The 23641-nt window shown below is 42.3% G+C and overlaps 1 protein-coding gene across 1 annotated transcript in view; it reads right to left on the reverse strand.

Annotated features, from left to right (window-relative positions):
- cux1b (cut-like homeobox 1b) overlaps positions 1–23641 on the reverse strand; it is a 105854-nt gene that overhangs the window by 65359 nt on the left and 16854 nt on the right. Inside the window, 1 exon segment of the mRNA XM_041797104.1 lies at positions 5601–5711. Coding sequence (XP_041653038.1) covers positions 5601–5711 — 111 coding nt within the window.

Raw genomic sequence — 23641 nt, forward strand, 5'->3', positions numbered from 1 at the left:
ACAGTTAATGCAAATTCTCACAGCGCACCAAGTTTTTACTATAAAGCAAATGCGTTTTCATCCCGCTAGTCCCATTGCATGACTTTCCAGTACGAGTCAGCGGTTTCAGATTAGATAGCCAGTCGAGTATGTATCAGGGGAACATGCAAATCACCATGCTGTTAGCTGAGCCTACATCCTGACAAACTGAAGTGGAGCGTACGGTAAAAAGCAGAATAGGACATTCTGTACAGGAACATTTGATTTGCACAGTTTGTGGACACACACATACTCACTAAAACTGCCTAATGAAGATGTGAAGTAGGGCAGCGGCAGATGTGTGCTCCAGAGACTCAGCGCCTTTTAGAAACCTCCGCCTAAAAGCCTAACCGATGCTGCCGGAGAGGCGTGCATCCCAAACTGACCTGGGACCAGTGTCTGTGGCCTGCCTAATCCCAGGTCGGTCCAGACAGGGCGCTTGTCTGGGGCTGAGGACAGGTCGTGACCGCGCTGACCCTGGCCCATTGTTACCTCATCAGGGGTCGCTGTGGCTGTTTGTCTGGGCCAATTCAATATTCCCCCAGCTGGGGATAATGACCTCCTCTCCGCCCAGCAAACCCCCTCCTCCTCCCTTACTCACGCTCTGGCTCTCCCCTTCTCTCTCTCCCCCACACACACCCACATACACCCACACAGCATCATATACAACAGACGGTTGTTGGAATGTTTGATGCTGCATTTTTTAATGATAAAACCACTGTTATTAATTGATAAGTAGTATTAAACACTCCTAAAGCATTCAAAACCTACATAATTTCATTCATATGTTAGCCATGAAAACATAAAATCATATGCTAACCTGACAAGTCCTTTGAATGTCTCATAAAGATGCCAAAGTTATGTTTGTGCCTCAGAAACAGAGTGAACAAAGGAGGTGACACTCAGGACACAAAATAGAAAAGGTTTTTGCACTTACATGCAATTAAAAAAAGTGATATTATTGTGTTAGTATTACTAAAACTCAAATTTTCAAATGGTTGTAAATGTCAGTATGAAATCTTTCTCAAAGTCAGACTAACAGAACCAGATAATGCAGTTGGAGGTTGATCTGAAACTAGACTACGCTTTCTGTGTGTGCTCACTTCTCTTGCCAGTTTTTTTGCATGACTGCAAAGTAAAGCAGACGTAGCGTTGTCATCTGCCTTTGCATATCACTGTAAACTAGAGGGATAGTATTCACACTTGTACAAAAAGTAAAGAATATATAATTCAATTATAATATGTGCCAGGCTGTAAAGTTGGGCTGTCATGTTTTATGCTAACTTGTTAGCAAGGTCTTCTGGAAGAAGATCAACAGTGACTAACTGAAAGGGGATCGATCACCATCTACTGACAAACTTTTGCTCATAAATCGATTCTCCCCCTGTGCTTATATATATTGTGGCAAAGACAGCAGCCTAGTTAAATATCCTTATTAAGGTTTCAAAATTTGATTCGTCAGTACTTTTTTGATAACACATGCTTTACATAATCCATTATTTAATAGTACTGCAAGCGCTGAAGTTTTGAAGAGTAGTCTTGAAGTGTTATTAAAAACAGTGTGGTGATATGTAAGGAGAAGATGGGATCCAGGTTGTAGTAAGTTAGACACAAACCAAAACTTCTACACAGACATGAAGAAAAATTCAAAATCATATTTGATTGATGCAGAAGACTTGCCTCTTTCTGCTTGCTGCGCGCCTCTCTGCTCTGCCCTCCGTCACAGACCCTCACAATATTTGAATTTACGCAGGCTCTTTACTTTATTTTGGGGAAGTCTTTCATTACCGGAATGTCAAATTTTGGTATTGGTTTACTTTTAGTGACACTTTCTGGTGTGAAGGTTGGGGAAAAAAACTGAATTCAGCAGTTTCTGGTGTCGAGTAGATCATTTTTGTTATTGAAACAGGTGATGGTATTGTTTGATCAAAATTCTGGTATCATGACAACTCTAATCCTAATCTAGCTTCATGTAGCTCCTCTTCACTGTGCATGTAAATATACTGAACGTCAAAATCGTACAATTACAATAGCAAAGTAGTGGTGCCTAAACACTATCAGTGTATTTGTGAATTGTAGACAGTGTGCAGGAGTTTGCTTTCAAGTTTCAGAGATTAGGCACAGTTAGTTTGCCAATTTTTGGGGCCTAGAACTTCTGCCATGGTGTCAAATAAAATGTCCCGTCACAGCAGGGCAAGCGCCTTAGGAAACGTGTAAGATCAGTTTAATGTGCTAAACTATGACAAAACTGGACAACTTAATGGAAATGGACCTTACATGAGCATTGTGTGACACCGCTTATCCAAGCTTCAGATGGAGGCTTTTTTTAAGATTTATTTTTGGGCTTTTTATGCCTTTAATGACAGCAGAGGACAGTGGATAGAATCGGTAACAGGGACAAGAGAGTTGGATCCGAACCCGGGCCGACCGCTCACATGGGCTGCACCTTAAACCACTAGGCCAAGTGCACCCAATGGAGGCTTTTTAAATCACACTGTCAGATAAGAAAACAATAAAAAAGCAAAGTCTTTTGGCCGGAATTTTTTACTACTCTCGGGCACAAAAGTAGCTTCAGAATAAAGAGTGTTTTTATTTTGGCACTTTCAAAGCTTGGCATGATCATAACAGTTCAATACATGGCATTTTTGGCAGCGTTTCCCATGTATAAATCACTACTTGCCACCCAAAGGGAGTTCTCTGCTGCTGCGTGATGTCATCTGTACAGAACCGATAGTGTGGCACCGATTGGCCAAATAGTTATGTACCGTACCTCGTGTACAAAAGCTATAGCCAAACCATTGTCACTTAACTGCATGTCATTCCTCACTCTCTCGTGTCACTTTCCAACTTGATCCACTTTTCTCTTCCACAACAAAGGCATAAAGCTTACTGGTAGTAGAAAAAAGTGCCATGACATCTCTACAGCAACATAACAGAAGTGGCAGTTCTGTCATTTGGATAGATTCTTATGTATCCTAATTCAAAGTTTTCCTTTACTTTCAGTCAGTTTTCAGACCCTAAACTACCTCCTTTTTAATCCTACTTCTATTTTTTTTTATGTATTTTGCTTTTGCTTGCACTTTTTTAATCATCAACACACTCTTTGTTAGAGAAAAGGTGGGGCATAAACTTTGTCCATTTTGCTTTTTCATCCTTTTAAATTTTGGAATGTCACTGTGGCTTGAAGTCATGTTAATATTTACAGATGTTCAGTAACCAAAAGAAGAAGCCTCTGTATAATGTGATGCTGTCTTGTCCTCATATAATTACTACCTCTTTAAAAAGGCAGTTTCAAACTTTTGTTTACTTCTGTTGTGCATGGAGATGCCTCAAACTATTAATAGTCTGATTTTGCTGCATTCGACTCAAGCAATCATTTGTCATTTGCCCTTTGATTTTGTTGTCTGATCTTGCATTTTTTTTCCTTTTGGGGTGGGGGAGGTGTTCTTAAAGCTGCAACTTGATAAGCTAGCATATAAACACCCAGTGAGCACACACTGCACCCACCACAAACACATTCAAAAACATTTAGAGTCAGGACCCCAGCTCTGAGCCCCTTTGGTCCACTCTCCTCTGCACCGTCCCCCCCTCCACTTCCAAAGATTTATGACCATATAACATAACAATGCACACAGACACCATGGTCAATCCTGAGTGTGTGTATATGTGTGTGTGCAGAGTGAGGGAGCGTGGGGGGGTGCAGGCAGCGGGAGATGGATGGCTGGTGTGTGAGCTGCCGGCAGACAGCAGACAGGCCAGCCCGAGGAATCCTCCAGGGAGTATGGAACTCCCATTCGCTGTCTGTCTGCCCTGCAGCTAAACACAAGCGTGTGTGTATTTGTGTGTCTGCATGCGCGCGCACATACACACAAAGTTGTTTTACTACCAGTGCCTCTGGCTAGCAATCTTTGGGACATTTTACAACCATTCCCACCCTTGACTTTATAACAGTGCGGTGGAGGAGTCTTGACTAACTAAAAGGAAATTAAGAAGTGGATGAATTATTCAGACAACTTAGGAGGCACAGTGAGATGTAGTCTGAAAAAACTCAACACTGTGTCAGTCCTAATGAATTATGAAAACTTTGTTTTCACGCTGCATTTCTTTGCACTACTTTCAAAATGCTACAAAAGCCTGTGAGTGTGTGTGTGTGTTATTATGCAGACCATGAGTGCAGTTCATGCCGAGTACAGCTCAGCAGACTAGACACAGTCAACGTGGGCCGGTCTCCTGGTTGTTGAATAATGGATCAGAGACGGACTCCCGCTCAGCCTAATGCAGTCTGATCTGATGTGACTGTGATCTCCGCTGACTGCTACAGACCACAGAGAGCTGACAGCCCGCTCTATAGGCTGGTCAACCACACACATACACGGAGACAGAAGAGGCTGCACAAGACGATCGGGGCATTTTTAATTGAGCATCGCAGGCCGTCACGTGTTACGGCAGTGGCCTGTTTGGTAGGCTGCCGGGGACGCTTCTACGCCTCCGAACGCCGGGAGTTTTTTAAGCGCTGATTCCTATTGAGCCCCGTTACAGCCCTGTAATGAATCCTGTCGCTCGTCTGGCCTGGCTCAGATTCCTCCTCCACATACCAGGGAGATGCCAGGGGCCACACAGACGCCAGAGGAGCCTTCCTAAATCACAGCCTTGTTACACTGATGAATGTGTGTGTCCTGTTCTGTGATCTAGACTATCTGCCTCTGAGTGTTTCTCTCTCTGTGTTTGCTTTGTGTGCTCTCCCTCTACCTCTCTGTATGCTGCTAGTTTTCTGCTTCTATCAGATTGGAGATGAACGTGTAGGCTAAAGAGAAATTAGCGTCTTTTGTATGTAGGTAGAGATCCCTCTGGTGAATATTTCTCTATAGTGGGTGGGCTACAAGCTGAAGTCAATAGTCACAATCCTCCTCCTGTGGTAACTATAATAGGCCTACTGTCAACTCCACCGAGAGTTGACAATTTTCTATCCACCGTCTACCCTGTTCATACATAATTCATACCACCATCAATAATTCACCATGGTGACATTACCAATAATAACACAACAATACTTTGTTTTCGCTGTGTGGTTTTTAAAATGCGTTGCCTTGGTAACGGAGATGAAACAAAATATTCCCAGGAGGAGCGATGGGAACACAGGAACAGGACAGAATTCCCTCATGATCCCACTTAGTAGTGTTGTCACACTCTCTTTCTTTCTCTCCCTCCTGCTCTCTCTCTCTCTCTTCCTTTCTCGCCGTCTGTCCGTGCACACACACTCACGGACCACACTTTCTGCACGCATAAAAAAACTAGGTCAGATAATACAAACTCCTGAGGGGTTTTCTGTTTTGTCTCTTTAGGATTTCAGGGAAACTAATGGAGAGACTATTTTTGGGAGCCGAGCCCCGCATCTCCTGCACCGCCGTCTTCTCCTCCTCCTCCTCCTCCTCCTCTTCTTGCTTTCTCAGTAAATAATCACGGCTACATTTACGAAGAGGAGAAGACACGCAGAGAAAACAGAGAGGCTGAAAACCCAGATTGTCAAAAGAATCGCAGGGGCTGTGTGTCTGTGCGTGTCTGTGAATATCTGATTCTCTCACCTCTGGTGTGCTCTTCTTGAACTCGCGGCTCAGGTCGATTAGTTTCTTCCGGGACTGCTCGCTCTCGTCTTGTCTGTTGGCAAGCTGTGTGGCGGTGGCGTCTAGTTCTTTCTGCAACACAGAAAACAAGCATTTCTCAGTTTGTTTGCAAAGAGAAGTGTACATTTTTCAATTACATTTATTATCATTGCTGCTGTCACAATAACCAGCAGCATTAGCTTTCAGGATAACAAGACGGAAGCACTTTTCTGCTGTCAAAATCTTCAATAGTTCAATAATTTTTAATACATGTTTTTAGTCTTTGTCATCAGAAAGGTGAGTTGGATGGCAAGAAATCCATCAAAAATTACATTTTTAGGGTTTTTTGCCTTTATTCTGATAGGATAGCTGAAGAGGTACAGGAAATAAGAGGTGAGAGAATGGGGGGGAATATGTACCTGGACTGGGAATTGATCCCACGACCAGTATCAGGGACCATAGCCTATGCTTAAAGGCACTTGCTCTACTCACTGTACACTGTCTCAATTGCACAAAAATGCAATTAGAGCATTTGAATGAATTCTACTGCACTTTTTGATAACTGAAAACAACAAATGACCCAATATTGTGTACCTGGAACTTCTATTAATATTTTTGCAGTGGTATCAAAACAGGCATCAACATTGCTTTAGCTGCTTTCAGTGAATACACTTCATCCCTTTCAGTTTTTCCAGCGCTGCTATTGTTGCTCTACACAGTTTCTTGTGCCCACAGAGCCAGTATTTGATTGCTTGGCATCTACATGTACAGAAGTCATCATCAAGCTCTTGCTCTTTTGCAGCTGATCTGCTTAGCCACTTTCTTTTTAACTACAGCCTAGCTTAGCCTAGCGGTTAGCGTCTCTCACTATGGCACCCTTTTCTACCCCTCCCTCTCCTGCTCTCCTCCTCCCAGTGTGCTAAATGTTAGCTATTCCTCATTCTCATCTACCAAAACTGGTGCATATATCGAATTTAGTTTTCAATCTATGGCAAGGTTGCCTAACTTTTCAGCCCATGACCCCCAAAATTACAGCGCTATAGAACTGGGACCCCTACTGTCACCAGAAGTGGTTAAAGCATACGATGTTGCACAAAGCCTAATGGAAAAATGTATTTAAAGGAGTTTTTCTACACACATATAAGCAAACATCTCACCTATTAACTGTGAAAAGCAATCCCCTGACCCCCTTCAGTGTCTGGCAACCCCCCAGGGGTCCCGGCTCCCACTTTGGGAACCTCTGGTCTATGGTAATAATTAATCAAGTAACCAGCTTTTTAAATGACATGTTTGTCCTATCGCGTTGTCAATCTCTGTTCCAAACATCAGTTATCAGTCTCATGAAAGAATTAGAGCACTTATTTTATCTGCCCTGAAAAACTGATTTCAGTCGTCCCTTAATGCTGATAAACACGAGTTTTTATAGTGAAGGATGCTAGTCTGTCAGAAAGTATTTGCAACAGTAACTATAAAACCAAGTCCCTTTTTGAGAGCAACAAACAGCAGTGTAACAACCTGCAGAGAGACAATGAGCTCTGTAATGTACCAAATTAAGATGCAACTCAATTAAGGAGTTTATACTTTAGAATCAAAATTACTCCACCTAATGAAACTGTAGTTTTTAAGGGTTTCTGGGGCAATCCTAATGGAAAAATGCATACTTTTCAAATGCAAAACAGACCCAAAACTTTTGTCCTTGCGCCGTGTCCCAACAGCATGAGAGAATTAGACATCGCGTTGCACTACACACTAGAAGTTCACACTGTGTCCATTAAAAGTTTAATAACCTCTGCCAAGGAGGTTATGTGATCGGGAAGGTTTGTTCGTTTGTTACTTTGTTTGTTTGTTTGCAACATAACTCAAAAAGTTGTGGACGGATTTTGATGAAATTTTCAGGAAATGTCAGAAATGGCATAAGAAAGAAGTGATTAGATTTTGGGAGTGATCCAGATCACCGTCTGGTTTCAGGAATTTTTTAAAGGATTCTGTACTATTAGGAGATAGGGCTGATGATGGAGGTCTGTGCTCTCTGAGTGCTTTTCCTGTAAAAATCGGGCTCCCTGTGTAAAATATTAAGACATATGGCACCTTTTATTTTAATGTGGACAAGAAAAGTGTGGCATTTTGTATTGACAAGTCTTTGATGGCTGTGAGATACAAACTTTTGCCATGAGTCACAAGTCAGATCATAATATTTAAAGCACAGATATGGGTAATATTAATGCAAAAACTACAGATTCTCTTCTTTGTAAAGCAAGCTAACAAGCTCTGTTGAGTGGAGAAAGTGAAAGAAAATCAAGGACATCTTCCCGTCTGACATTCCCGATATCTTGTCATCTCCTTCTTTCCTTGTTCCTTGCCCATTTCAACAAGAGAGAGAAGAAAACAGAAACGGGATGATGGGATGATGACGGGAAAACATTGTGCCATATCACACTGCATAGCTCTCATACTGTCAGGATACTACAACAGGAATTATTGTAATAAAGCTGATTTTGGTCACTGACTCTCACTTGATTCACATGTAGATTGGCCATGGTGTTACAGCACACTTTAAAGTAGGGCTGGGCGATATATCGAGTATACTCGATGTATCACGGCTGCTGTCACGCCAGATGTATAAAATGACTATATCATGAACATCCGAGTATAAATTATATAGAGGTTTTGAGCCGTCAGCGTGCATTTCTTGCTGGAGTTTCGCTTCTCCCATTGTTCCTGAATGCATCTCTCACAGCAGAGAGCTCTCTGTCTCCCCCGCCCATCCAGAAAAGTCCTCCGCACATGCACGTTTTTATATCAGCGGCAAGAGGCAAGGAAATGAAGGTAAACAGAGCAGTGTGGTGAGTTAACGGTAAGTTAGCTGCACTTTGAGACGGACAAGGAGAAACAGCGCTGGATCTGCAGCGTTGAACAGTCGTTCAACTTTGAAAAGGAAGAGGTCCAACTCACTCAGTGGTTGTTAAAATACGCCGCAAGATGACTCCGAGTTAACAGCAGCAATAACACAACACGTCGCTAAAGGCATGAGTCCAGTGTTGTTGAAAAACCAGGATTTAAAAATCTCATAAAGACACTTAACCCAGAACACGAGATTTGCCTGGGCGCCAACATTTTGCTGAAAACTCCCTGCCAGAGTCGTACATGTCAGAGAGAAGACGGCCCAGCAGCGGACAAATTTGATCCACTTCTTCACAACTATGGAGCCGTATCTCAGTCTAACAGTTCGAAACACCAACAACGAGGAGTTAAAATGTTCCCACCTCCAGACAATCTTTTTTCCACCATGATCACACAGGAGAGCTTCTTGAATAAGGTCTAAAGACACTCTCATGTTATGAACTTGTCAGAAACTGCTTTCATCAGCACAGATAATGGACTAATATGATCACAGCTGTGAACCCAAATGGAGGACTAGACTGCAGGGTTTTGGCCTTTGGCTGCATGCAGGGTTGGTGAGTTTTGTGTAGGTTTGCTTCACCCTTAATCAGAAAATAATTATTTTATAATCAGCAATAGTAAAAATAACAGAAAATATTTCAGGCCTTGCCATACACTGTAAAATACAGAGTATTTCATGATTTATGTATTTTTGATTTATTAGTTAAAGACTGAATGAAGTACTTTTCAAAATAAAACTGCTAAATTTGACTTTATATTGATTTTTACCCTTGCTGCAAACAATTTGATTAAAAATCCAATAGAACAGTCTATTTTTATCACCAAACTAGTGTCATTACAGCTTTTTATGGGGGGAGGGCTTCTATCATACTAGACAGAAAACTGAAATAATCCCCTATTCATTCTATCTATAGAATCTATCTATCTATAATTATTATTATTTCTGCCAAGGGGGCTATGTGATCAGCAGGGTTTGTTCGTTTGTTTGTTAGCAACATAACTCAAAAAGTTGAATGGATTTTGATGAAATTTTCAGGAAATGTCAGAAATGGCATAAGAAAGAACTGATTAGATTTTGGGAGTGATCCGGATCACTGTCTGGATCCAGGAATTTTTCAAAGTATTCTTTACGATTGGGAGATAGGGCTAATGGTGGAGGTCTGCACTCTCCGAGTGCTTTTTTAGTTTATTTATGCAATTAACTTTTTTGCCTGCCTGTCACATCAGGAGTAACTTTAGGACTGTATAATACCAATAGTATTTGTTAGCTTTGCTGTCTAAAAGGCTTCCCCACATGCAAATGAGTCTGACATCTGAAAGATTTAACAAATAAATGACCAAAAAATTATTTAAGACATAGTTTATTGTAACATAGTTTATTTATAATAGGTAAGATTATGTATTTTGGTAGACGTGATTTATGATGAAACCTGTTTGTCCTACGCTGACTTTAACTACTCATTTTCTCTCTCTTCACTATTGTTATCCACACACATTGCATGTCTCCGTCTCCCCCTGTTGTCTCTATGCCTGTGTAATATTTTGTCAACACGCCTACGTTCATAAAGTTTGAAGAGGTTCTATCGTAATCTGCATGTGGATGAGGTTTCTTTACGAGCATAAATAACGATCATAAATACCGCCAATAGCGTCAGGCTCTATGAGAAACATGCACACGGAATAAAACCAGTTTATTGATCCCTGATGACTGAATGATAAAACGATAAAATGACCCGTCAGGTGACCCACGGATGGGCCGCTCAGTCATAGTCAGTAAAGGAACTGATCCCCTCCAATATTCACAGCACACCTGCCCCAACACACCTGTGAGGGACCGTGCGTATTTCGGTCTGCTGTGGCGAGAAGATCAAGGGGGCGTTGGCACGGACATGTGCCCAAACTATCACCTATTTTAACCACGTTTCCCACCGGTTTGTCAGTTTGCAGCGTGATATACAGGGGATTGCAGGATTTTCCTGCATTACAAGTGTCAGACTTGTTGCGAGAATTTAATAAATTGTGGGCAATTGCTACAATCTCACGCTGAAATACAGCGCTCGTTTAACTATCTCAGATGTAAAACAAGCCGGGCATCACATTGCATTGAAAAACTCTCTCTCATAATTCTGAGTCAAACTAACCCAGCACATATGTGAACCCAACTCTGACACGGGAGGAGGAGGCATGTGGGTCTGCTCTTAGAGTCAGCAGGAACAAACAGAAAACTGGGACTCAGAAATTACATGCATTCGTGTTGACAAGTTAAATAACATAAGGCTATTTAGTTAAATAAAGGGACAAGGTATAGACCTGCTCTATAGGAAATGTATCCTTAAATGACTTCTGTCGTGATCTGGCGCTATATGGAAAATACAATAAAATAAAATCAACTCGACCTTCATGGGGGGCGGGGCAGCCCCCCAATATAATGGTAGGGGAAACACTGCATTTGTGACCCACTGGAGACAACTTTGGGTCCTGTCTCACAAGTTGAGAATCACTGCCTTATTCAGAAGTTTTAAATTCTGGTATCATGACAACCCTAGACGAGACAACAGACTCCTTGACCCATCTGGCATGCTGCAGACTTCCCATCATGCCTCAGCTGAACTCTGCCAGTATGTCGCAGCGGCAGAATCAGAGAGAGAAGAACCACAGCACCAATGTCCCGCCAAGGAAAACTCGTCTGCATCAGTAGTTTGTGTGCTACCAGCGCACGCAACACATATCTCAGTCATTCAGGCTGTCAGTCAATCAGCCAGCACTGTGCCGGGCATGACAGCCTCTGTAGCAAAACTCTACTACAGCTACTACTACTACACACACAAGCAGTCAACAACAATTATTGACTGTCTTCACCGCACGACCCCTCCCCTCCCCACACAACAACAGTACAATTATCAACAACAGCGGTGTTGTCATGACTGAGGCAGGGCCCGCCTTTATCCACATCCATTTTGCATTGTTATTAATAGCTCTTTATGGGACTTGTTCCAGATGATGGGCCAAGTGCTGACATTAACAAGGCGTTCAGGCCTTGTAAAGATTGTATCTCTCTCTGCTGAGTGTGTGAGTGTTGCTGGATTATGTTTCTCTTGGATTCTTGCCTTCTGTCACGCTCACTCCTCCTTTTTTTCCCCCTTCATTTTCCGTACTCTCTGCACAGATCATCCACTCACTCATTCAACCAGCAGTACCTCTTAAAAAAAAATCTCTCTCTTCTCCCTTCACTCCGCCTTTCCCCTTGTCCCCCCCCCCCCCCCCTTCCCTTCCCCACCACCTCCTGTGAGGCCGCCCACCCCTGAGAGTGATTAAACGCTGCTGAAGGGCCGTTATGCTAACTAACACACTAATCATTTAATACACACATTACCACAGGGGCCCTTGTGGCTCAGTCTGCTGACAAGGTCCCAAAACACACTCACGCACGCATGCCCACCTCCCCACAACTCCAGCACACACACAAGAAAATACAACCCTCTAAAGATATAGTGTGATCAAGTACTAATTAGGAGATTTTTCCCCCATCAGCGTTAAGTTTAATTCCCTGACCAGCCGTGATCTCGTTTTATCCACAGAGCGTGAAAAAATATAACAAATGTTGGTTTGGTCCACTGTCCTCTGCGATGGATTTTTTGCGCAGTAGCATAGGACGTTTAAAAAAATAAATAGAACTGCTCACTTGCTTACATGCCATCTTGCTCTGGCTGCCCATGGAGCAGTTGATGTAGCAGCCTGTCTGCCCATGGCCATGGAGCAGCTGCACTATCTGTTAGTGAACTCGAGCGTGTACAGAAGCTTGTGCAACGCTTGATGAAAGGAGGAACCTAATAAATTTTAATCATGTTAAATTAATTGTCAAAAAAATGAATGCTCTAGTTCATGAACAGAGGTGTAATTATTATATTGGTAAAGATTAGCTACAGGAACAAGTCTGAAGCCCAGTTGGCTCAAGATACTGACAGATATTAGTCACCAGATGATATTAATCACAATATGATGTATTAGGCCTTAAGGCTTACTTCTCTAAATCCTTTTAATAAAAAAAATCAGAGGATCGCTTCAGTTTGAAGGCTGATCTGAAATCAGAAGGCGTTGGCAGCAACAAGAACTATTTTAGGGGTATCCCAAGAGAATAGAAACAATTCTTTAATCATCCAAACTTTGCTATTAAACACATGAAATTAATTAAAAAATAAAGGAACTCCTCTGCAGTGATTTAGATTACACTCTAAAACATTAAATAACATTAAAGTCTGTTTAGTGCACCTCAGGACAAGGTCAGGGCATGAACTTAAAAAAAATATCAAGTTTGAGCAGGTGCTTTATTTATTGTAATGTTACATTCATAAAAGTTTGAAAATTCATCTTGAAATTTGCTTGGCTCGATCATTTCTAGGTATAAACAGGCCTGTTCACAGAACTAGCTGGGACCCTGAGAAACTCAGAGAATGGGCCCTCCCCAGCAGTGATTTATTGACGATATCAGGGCATCGGTAGTATTGGTGCTAGCACCCTGGCTAAAAGTTACTTTACTTTGGAGCTGAAAAGTGTGACAAATTCTCATTGGGTTCTTATGTTGGACTTATTCATTTATGCTACTTTTTAACCACTTTTCACCACTGTTTCTGTTGTTGTAAAGTTGTGCCACACTTTAGTGATCCCCTGGAACATATTACTCAGATATACGTTCCTCTCTCTAAAAAACACAGCATTTTCAGTCAAATTAATTCAATTTCCACAATTTCCGTGTTAAATTGTAAATTCTGTTTTTATCGGCCAATTTCGCGATTCTGTCCGCGATTCCATAACGTGAAAATCATAGGGCCCTAGAATGGTTATTATTTAGGAAAAAAAATCTGTGGTTTTCACAGTTTTACTTTACAGCAGACCATGATTTTCCTCACTTCCATGGGCTCCTAGTTTGGCTGGGCCCCAGAAAACCCTCCCCTTACCCCTCCTTTATGGGGGGCCATGGGTATGAGTACAAATAATATTGATGTGACCTCACATCAGAGCCAGGAAATGGTTATCAACACAAAAAGTCCTTCACTTAAAAAAAAAAAAAAATAATCAAGTGATTTCATGCACCGTCTACATTTAAAAATGTACCACTTTTCACCTGAAACTGGTTGAAAAAAATGCTGTGCAGCTGAGAGCTGTTTGTTTACCTTCAGATGTTAAATGATGTACTTCATAGGGATGTTCCTAGGTAAATTATTTCCTATCTGATCTATCGTAAAATAGAATTCAGTTAAGCCAGCTGGTCTAAAGTAAACTTTTTCTAAAGGGTCGACCGATATTGGTTTTTCAGAATTGATATCAATACTAACTTTCAGTAATGCATGAGACCGATAACCAACATTTGGAATCAATATGCTTTGGTTATGACAAACTAAATGTACTTTATGTGGCAAAAGCTAAATTGCTTGTCAAAAAATCAAGGAAAATTTAACACTGGCTCTGTCAAGATAAGAAACAGCAGAGAGAAAAACAGGGAGACACCATACACTCCCAGAGTCAGTGCCACCCAGGACTCAGTGCTGATTGGCTGGTAGTTGCTTGGCATCAAGCCAGTCAGACTGTGTTGTATGCAGGACATTAGGAGAGACTATAGAAACCAAACCAAAGCCAGAGGGGAAGACCGGAGCCGAAGTAGCACACCTTTAAATTAGCCAACTTTATTAATTATCTGTAAAATAAAATGCCAATCAGCATCAATCTTCTGCCAGGCCGATAATCAGTCTACCTCTTGTAGTGACATTCTGAAAATCAACTTCACACTGCAACAGTAAAACAACTTCACACCTTAATGATGCTAAGTTGGCTGACAGTACGTTAGCAGTGCTAGCACAGCTGCTCTGTGATCCTCTTTGCATGCTAACGTCCACATTCCTGTCCTGAATATCGTCACTCATTGCTTTTCCATACTAATTTGTATAAAACTGTTACCAATGTCAATAGTATTAAACCTCTTTAAATATAGCCTATACTTGTAACCAAAAGCAAGCAAAGGAGCCCTGTCTAAATTACACAAATACACTGCAACGATTTTTAGAGCATGCTCAATCTCTGCCATGTGCAGGGGAGTGTTTGCATTTAAATAACATGACATGGCTACATATTTGGTGTCTGGAACTTCTGTTTTAGTTACTGTGGTATCAGAACAGGCATTGATAGTTTGATTTTTATTTGAACTTTAAAAAACCTTGCATCCTGACAACCTGCACCTGAATTTAAAATCATCATTGTTCATTCCTCTATGTATCCCTATTGTGAATGCACATTTGATTTTTCTTGTTAAAAAACCACATGGTAAACAATACTATCTTTATTTATCCTGCATGAATACTCTTTGATATGCAAATAAGCCCATGCAAACTTCAGGTTTATCTATTTTCAGCTAAACAGTTTTCCTTAAATCAAAGGAATTCACCACAATAAGTCTGTCTATTCCCGTTAAATTGATTAGTAAGGTCTGTTTCTGTGAGAAAACTGAAATAACCACACTCTTCCACTGGGGTTCTGCTTTAGGAGGTCATGTGCCAATCCCTGACGCCCTTGATTCAGCCCAATCCCTTTCCAAAACCCTTCACATATCCCAATGTGCTACCAAATCCCCTTTCCAAAAAAAAATTCTCACTGCTAAGCTAAATAAACACATCACACATGGAAGAGGATTGATTCAATGCCAAGTGGGCAAGTAATTATGGGCATGGTCTCACTCTTAAAAAAAAAAAAAAAAAAAAAAAAAAAAAAAAAGACCCTCAGACCCAGCGAGGTTTTGACTATGCAGCAAACTGCGTGCCCACATCAGCAGACACGGGCAGACTTTACACTCATCTTGCTGATAGAGCGTAACATCCGAAAGTGCACAATCCCCACTGCCCGCCTCTTGTTCACACACATCACATCTCACTGACCATTAGGAGGCCAACACTAACTCCATTTTAAGCAACATAAAAGCACGAAAGGCTGCCATATTCAAGAGCTCTGCTCAGGGCCCTTTTTCTTAGCAAAACGAAACTGCACTGATCTGAGCTCACATGGCAAAAGTGCAGACTCAAGCTAGGAATACACAAAACACAAGGACCTTTTTAACACTGTGTTTTTAATAAGCAGACACACTGGTGGAAAATCTAGGAGGGGGCATTTTCCATCGACTAAAACAAACCTGAACTTCAAAATTGCTTGACACAGGCTTTTACATGGCTGGTATAAAATGTCAATACAGCATTACACTAGTCTGTCTCCTGTAATACATTTATCAATTGAGCTGACATTGGTATTTTCAATTACAAATAATGATTAAAATAAGGTGTTCTTAAAAGCTTACTCTGTCATATGATGCACTGATTCATGTATCCATGTTTCCTTATGGTGTTGCTCATAACATGAACAAGGGTCACATGAGTGGAAGTTAAAGGCCACAGAAAAGGTTGAAGCAGGATAATGCCCAACAATTTGTGCAAAGAAGTTAAAGTGTGAGGTGTAGTGAGGAGCAAAACTGACCCCAAATAGAAGCAAATGCAAACATTTATCCTGCTCTTACTCTACTTCTTAGGGGAATTTTACATTTTTCCATTGATTTGATTTCTTGACATGTCAGCTGATAAAGTGATGCCTGGCAAAAAGTGTTTATCCCATAATCCCTGGTGATCAGTGGTCATGTATCATCAAACGTCATGAGTTACCTTACAGTCTTAACCCATAGGCTTTTTGATTCAAACATTTTTCTTTACGTAACAAATGTGTTTCATGGTGTCAAATGGCATGAAAAGGGCTCTAGCATGAATGACGAAACTAATTAACAAACCCTAAAACATGCTGATTAGAGGAGTCTAAAGAGAACTGATTGACTGAAATGAACAGTCGCTGATTCTCCTATCATATCATATCACACACATATCATAGCTCATGGCATTGCAGTTTTGTATCATATCATAACATATATCGTTTAATCTGACATAATATCATATCTTGTCATATCACGTGTTTCCTTGTGATTTAAACTCCTTGGCTTTTTCTTGTGAAAGGTTGATTTTAGACAGCACCTAACCTTCATTTTAATTCTTCAGGAAGTAAGATATAGTGATGTGTCATATTCTGAAAAGGAAAGTCTATAATTCTCATTGGCTGGGTTTGAACAATCAGCACTTCATATTGTGATATTAGCGTAGATCACGAAAGACAACCTGTGTGGAACCGTTACAGGGAGGGCTGTCAGAGCCCCCTCAGTCGAGCTACTTGATCCTTCCTAGCACCCATGTCACAGCATTTTTTAGTGTCCTGACTAAAGATAGCAGATTAATAGATTGCTAAATAGAAGGACTGTAATTCTTTATTGACAGGGGTGATGGCATCTGTCCCTGTCCATCTATAGTCATGCCTCAAAGGGGTATACACAGTGTTATATGACCTTTTTTTAAAACGTGACAATGTTTGTCGACAATATCCCACATCAGTAAATCCCTCATTAGGTGGACAGACATGGCCAAGATATGTTGTAATAAAGTTTCCAACTAGGAGTCATTTTTTACAGGATTTATGTGGAAATTCATTAAGCTGCTTCCAATATCAGTGAGGCAATTCAGCTAATTTGTCTGCTTTAACAAGCTTCAAACTTTTTAGAGAGGAATACTGTTAACTTCGGGCAAGGCTGCTCTACAGGGACTCTGCCATCTGGCATACCACAGGGATTTTCTTACTATCAGCACTGACATCAATGATTGACACCGTGCTAGTTTGATAAACCTTCCAAATTACCAGGTTTGACAAGGGGCCAAATCAAGAATGAAGAAACTAATTAACAAAATCGAAAAACATGCTAATTAGAGGAGTCTATAGACCACAATACATGATTAATGTAGTGTCAAGAAAAGTCTTTAATTCTCTTCGGCAGAGCTCAAATACTGCCACTTGTGTTGATGTTTTAAAGCGCCGCCTGCAGAGCACAGCGGAGCACCAAGTAACATGCATGAAAAACTTGTGTACTCAGTTCTGGGCCTCCAGGCTCAGTCTCTGAGGTCAGTGCTATGTGGCTCTCCTTGGCCTGACTTTGAAATATTTTACTTTTTAAATCTCAGAAACAGTTTAATTTACTGGTGAATTAATTCATTTAACCGCTCACATTAACTCCATAGCTGTTTCTAAATCTGGCTGTGGCTGGTTGGGGCTGCAGTGTCTAGTTTAGCAGACGAAGGAACATGGTTGTGTGCAGGGGAGCATTAAGCAGGGCTGTAATGTCTCTGTGATTGCTGTAACAGCCCTGCTTGGCTTGGCTGTACTGGCCCACAGCAGCAGTCCCTGTCCTGGTTCATTTGGTCGTCTGGTCAGCTGTAAAGACGATTGGAACAGATTGCCAACACTCCCTAGAGAGACTTCAACACCGACTTGGCCAAGAAGCCTCCCGCACGCTGCTCCACACGCGTGAGCTCTCACATGAGTGCACAGACGGGCCGCTGCAGTAAGTTGGGGAGCCCAGTCTTTCCACATTCTTTTTGAACTCGGTTTCAAAAAAAAGAGGAAGTCCGCTAACATGTTCCCTGAGCGAAATTTGGCATGGCGAGCTGTGTTCGCAGCGAGGAGGGGAGGCTGGGCCAAAGGAAAATGAGTATCTCTCAGTCCTACCACTGTGGTAATAACACTAATCACAGATAACAGTCACGGGTAAACAAATCCTATTACGACTGGCCATCAGACCCAAGGTGTGTGTGTGGGTGCTCATCGCTCCTAATGAAATTCCTTCCACTCGTCTGCCGGCAGAGAGAGGCCTTCTATCTGACTAATTTGCTCTAATTACTCTAATGAGCCACAGGTGATGATACAGTGAGACTGATTAATTAAATGGGAGGCACCAATCAGGCATGTCTGATTATGCCAATCATATCGACTGCAGACTAAACGAGATAACAGGAGACAGACGCACTTTAATTGAGGTATCAAAACTTTGTGGAATTCCTTGTGCCCTCACGCTCCGACGATGCCGAGACAGATAGGCTGCTGGAATGACAACAAAGTTATTGTTATATACACAGTATGAAGTCGATCCGCATTGGCCAGGGAGTGCACGCCGAGGAGGGAGCACCGCACAGGGATTTGCTTCAGATCCCACTCTCAGGAGAATAATTGGGACTGTAACTGCATGAAACACTTTGTTTACACCTGGTGTGCAGTCACACATGCCAAGTAGTCTGCCATTACCCCCTTTAGTCCAAACACAATGTAGGTTAACTGCTCCACATGCGCTGCATGTTTTACACATTAGTCTAATGGAGTACCGCTCTTGAATTCAAGCCAGGCAGAGAGAGACAGAAATACATTCACTTCATCTCAGTAATAAAAACAGAGTATTAGTCACTGCAGAAGAGGCTAATATTTTTAAATAAAACTTTTCTGTCTGAGGAGCCTTTTAACAGCCTTGGCAACATGACACAGATGTTTAGGAGATGAAGTTTCTGTCCTGCCACTGCAGTCACTAATCTTTCCTTTTATCTCTGACATGTCTGAGGCTGTTATGTGGTTATGATAGTAAACAGTGGAGGCGTCTGGAAAGATGCCTTATCTGAAATCTACGAGGCCTACCTCTGAAACTCCCCCCTTCATCTCCCCTCGCAGCGTTCCACATACTCTGCGGCTGACTGTTCTGTATGCCAAACCTACTGTGTGTGCGTGTGTTTGGGATGAAGGGGGGGAGGTTGGAGTTGTGGGGTGGCGGCTCAGTCAGGAGCGACAGCCACGCTTTGCTACGACGACACGGTACATGATCACAGATCACAGGCACGCCCCCTCAAAAACACAGCACAACAGCGGCGCAGATAAGAGGCTGCGATCCCGGCTGCGTGTCTGCCTTCCTACCTGCCACATAGCAGGGGTGCATGACTTTAACTGTGCCAGCAGACGCCGTCTTCACAAACCACGCAGGGTTTGAAGACGCAAGTCATATCCTAGTGAATCTGTTTTTGCTTCTCCGCTGGAGAAGCCGCAGAGTTTTCTTAAACACAAGCTAACACAATAGTTTCTCTGTGACAGCCCAGGCCTAAAACACTTTTGTATGTGCGTGTTTGTGTAACTGTGTTTGTGTGCAGAGCGGTTGGGGGCGGCGGGTCAGCCTACCACTCTCCACAGCCTAACAAGATGCTTGTGGTCCCTGAGCGTTTTGCTCCTTTTTTTGAACACAGATCCATATCTACCAACAGCACAGGAGCTGTCAGGACTCACCTCACTGACGCTGACGCAAGCCTGGATCAAAAACAGCCTTTTTACACCGCAGCCTCGTTTGTATTGATCCATGTTCCTCTGCTGAGAGACTGGTTGTTGTTTTATCTCCCCAACATCCATGCCTTAACTCTCCTGAAGCTCACTGAGAGCCAGTCATTATTTTGCCCGACCTATTGTCTGACAAGGGGGTTTCAGAGCCAAGTCCTGAGCCTAAATACGAATATAATGAGCCTACGATGGTTTCTGGCGCTGAGGAAGTGCAGCTCACTCGGTCTCATTTTTGCAGCATTCGAATTTAGCTGGAGGCCTGTGTCACGAAGGGTGAGTGGTGTGGAGGGCGCAATGGGAGGAGAGGGGTATGGCGCTATGGTAGGAGGGTGTAATGCATTGGTGAAAGGGCAAGATTTTTCATCCCTGCGTTTACAGGGTGGAACGGCGAGGATATTGAGATCTGAGATAGGATCAGAGGGTAGTGAGCTGTTTCGGCTACGATAAAGGCCACGCATTACAAACAGAGCACAGATAGAGAGAGAGGGAAAGAGAGAGAGAGGGAAGGAACGACAGAGAGAAAGAGGGAGAGAGTATCGCACCTCTCATCCCTGAATTAATGCCTCCATTCTGCCAGGAAGCCATTCTGTGCCAGTGAGAGGAGATTGGGGAGGGGATGAGTGCACAGATACGGACTAAAAAATGGAAACTGCGATCGTGGAGAGGGGCGATAGGGATTAATCAAGTCTGGGAGAAGAAGAGTGGAGCTCTCCAGGCCTTGTACTACACATACAGTAGAGGCCTGGCTCCCAAGGTCTCTGCAGAAAAAAAAAAAAAAAGAAAAATTGGCGCTGCTGCTATTAGTTTATATGACATCAAATGGAAGTAACCATCGGTGAATAATGACAGGGTCACAGGTGCAGGCTGGCAATGCTGCAGACATCCAATCATCATCTCTGTTCGTGTGCGAGCGAGTCATTCTGGCCTAGAAAGTCTCTGAACCCTGACAATGGAGCAGTGTTCAAAGTTGCACTAATTCAGTTAAGATCTGATCTGTTCTCAATTCGTTAGCCTATTTGATTTGTTGTAATTCACTTAGCCTTCCATTTAAGGACTACAAGCAGCTTCATGCTATTGGCGCTGTTACAGGACAGTTAAAAAAAAAAAAAAAAGGTCTGCATCTCTCTCATGTGCCTCTGGTACATTTAATCCCTGCGCTGCATGATTCCCTTTTCCACGTTTTAATTTAGCTGTGTCTATCTGCTGTATCCAGTAATTTTCTAGACGCCTGATGATGACACATCAGCGGGAGCTGTGCCATAGCCTGTAAAAGCAGCATGTTGACTTCTATGCATTAAAATCTGGAGGATATATCAAAATGCCTCATTAGGTTAGATACATCTCCCTCTTTTAATGTGTCCGGCTCATGCTGTCACTATTTTCGAGCATGTTCTATCCTCCTGACTGAGTTTGACACCCGTGGTCTATACGATCAACATCAACAAGAACATGTCCTGCGGCTGAGTCTTAGTCAGCCTTTATGAGTAAGACTTTTCTGCTCTGCTTGCACGAGTTTTGAGAGGCAGAAAAAACACAGTGAGGACGAGAGAATGAGCATAGCTAATCCTTACAGTAATGACAGAATAATTAGCCTGCATTAGACTACGTAATGGGTTGTAATTATATCATTTATTCTGCATTGAGAATGTGATATAAAGCTGTGCACAATGAAGGAAGAGGAGTGGAGCTCAGTGGGAAGTAGGATGGAGCATGTGTAAGAGCTCAGGCTCTTTCTATTGATTGATCCAAACATCAAACGAACCACTAGAGTAATGGGGGGGAGTGAAGGACAGCTAAAAGCTATTTGGAGCCTTCACTGCATAAAAGACTTGACCTGTTCCACACAGCCTACATATCAAAACCATCAAACAGCAATCAATAGACCAAAGCGGTCAACTCAACAAACCGTCACCCTACTAAAACATCAAACCCTCGGCCCAAGCGTCAGATGATAGGCTACACTCAGCTTATCCATTACCATCAGATAAAGAGGAGATAAAACACAGAGCCTAATCCTTTCATGTGTCGTGACAGCCACAGCAGCCTCCAAGGCATTCCTTCAGTCTGGCTCTCAAATAGTTTTATGGCGGAAGGCAGCCATTCAGTCAGCCAGCCAGCCAGTCAGGGCTGTTCTGGTCTGTTTGTCTTATTTCACAGTTTACACGCTGTTTTATAGCTAGTTATTATGGTCACCATGGTGATGCCATACGTTTTTATGGTCTTTTGGTCTGAGGGCAGAGAGTGTAATAAATGAGAGAAAAAACACACACACACTTACACTCGTGAAAACAAAGACTCACAAAACACACTCCTGCTGTGGAAAGGTCTCCTGTCCCTCCCTTCCTCTCTCCCTCGCTCTTTATCAGTCGCACCAAATGCCTATCTCGCTTCTTTCTGCTCCATGTGAAACATGGATCGGCTAACGCTGAATTGTCCTCTCTCATTCCACATCTGGAGCTGATCAGAGGGCCTCCTGGAAGTTGAGGCCTCTGGGCCTATTAATAACCATACCGCTGAACTCAGGGTCAGACAGCAGTCAGCGGATGAGCTTGTGTCTACTAAACACATATTCCCTTCCCCCCTTCTCCTTTTCCTCAAGAGGACAACTCTTACTTTTAAAAGTTAGCTGGCTGGCTACAGACCACAGCAATCTTCACCCAGTTTAAGAGTTTAACCAGGCTGTACAGAGACTCAAAAGACGTCTAGCTCCACATTTTCACAACTTTTTCATTCTCAAATATGAAAAAAAAGCTTAAATTTGACACTTTCATCTTCCCATTCTGTGATTCTTTCAAAACAAGACAAATGGATAATTATATATAAACAGCCTGTGCTAATGAGGAGATTTTATCCCTTGAGTTGTTGTTTTTCTCTTTTTACTTTCAAACAAGTTCAAGTTCAAGGAGTCCAGACCTGTTAAAAGGCAAGACAGATGGTAAAGTCATCATCCGTTAGCTCTAAAGGTTAGACCAGTCAGACAGCCCAGGTCACGCTGAGGTCTGCAGGGTCAGACCACCTCTGAACCCTGGCTCCAGTCTGACAGCTGCTAAGGTCAAAGGTCAGAGAGGGGTTAAAGAACCGTCTGAGGATGTCCAATGAATTTCGCAGATACAGGACTGTGACATTAACAAGGAATTCACCCTGTTTTAGTGGACGAAAAGCAAGGGGCCAGTTGATTGGTGATTAATTGTTAATAGACGAAGCCTGTGATGTCACCAAAGTGGGGTATCATCAATTTATACAATTCACTAATCAAATTAAGCATTGCCATGTGGCATCTGTGGTAGGGGTGCACCGATCGATCGGCCAAAATCGGTATCGGCGCCGATTTCCTTAATTTTAGGAGATCGGTGATCGGCCGATCCTTGTAAATAATATCGGTGGATAATATCGTTTCATAAGCCTCTACCTACTAAAATGTGAAAAATGAAAGACTAAAGGAACTGATATAATTTAGTAGTTTGGACAGCAATGCTTTAAACTTTGCATTTATATTTGAGAGAACTACCTCATGTGCAGTTAAAACAACAAGTTTGTATTGTTTCACGGGTATTGTACAATGTTATTCAATAAAATAAGACTGGAACATTGAAGGCGTATGCTGTCAGTTATAAAAAAAATCAGTATCGGCCAAAATCGGAATCGGCAGGTCAGGCTTTTTGAGGATCGGTGATCGGCCAGAAAATTGCAATCAGTGCACTCCTAATCTGTGGCACATGGTGGCTAATGCCAAGCTAGCAGAAGAAAAAAAAATTCTAAAATTGATTCAGAAAATTGATTAAAAAAACATTCAATACTGGAGTTACTGGCGTGGATTCAATCATCACCCAAATTTCAGGCTCACTAGAAAAGCT

The sequence above is a fragment of the Cheilinus undulatus genome, linkage group 2 (assembly GCF_018320785.1).
Source record: "Cheilinus undulatus linkage group 2, ASM1832078v1, whole genome shotgun sequence".
Lineage (NCBI taxonomy): Eukaryota > Metazoa > Chordata > Actinopteri > Labriformes > Labridae > Cheilinus > Cheilinus undulatus.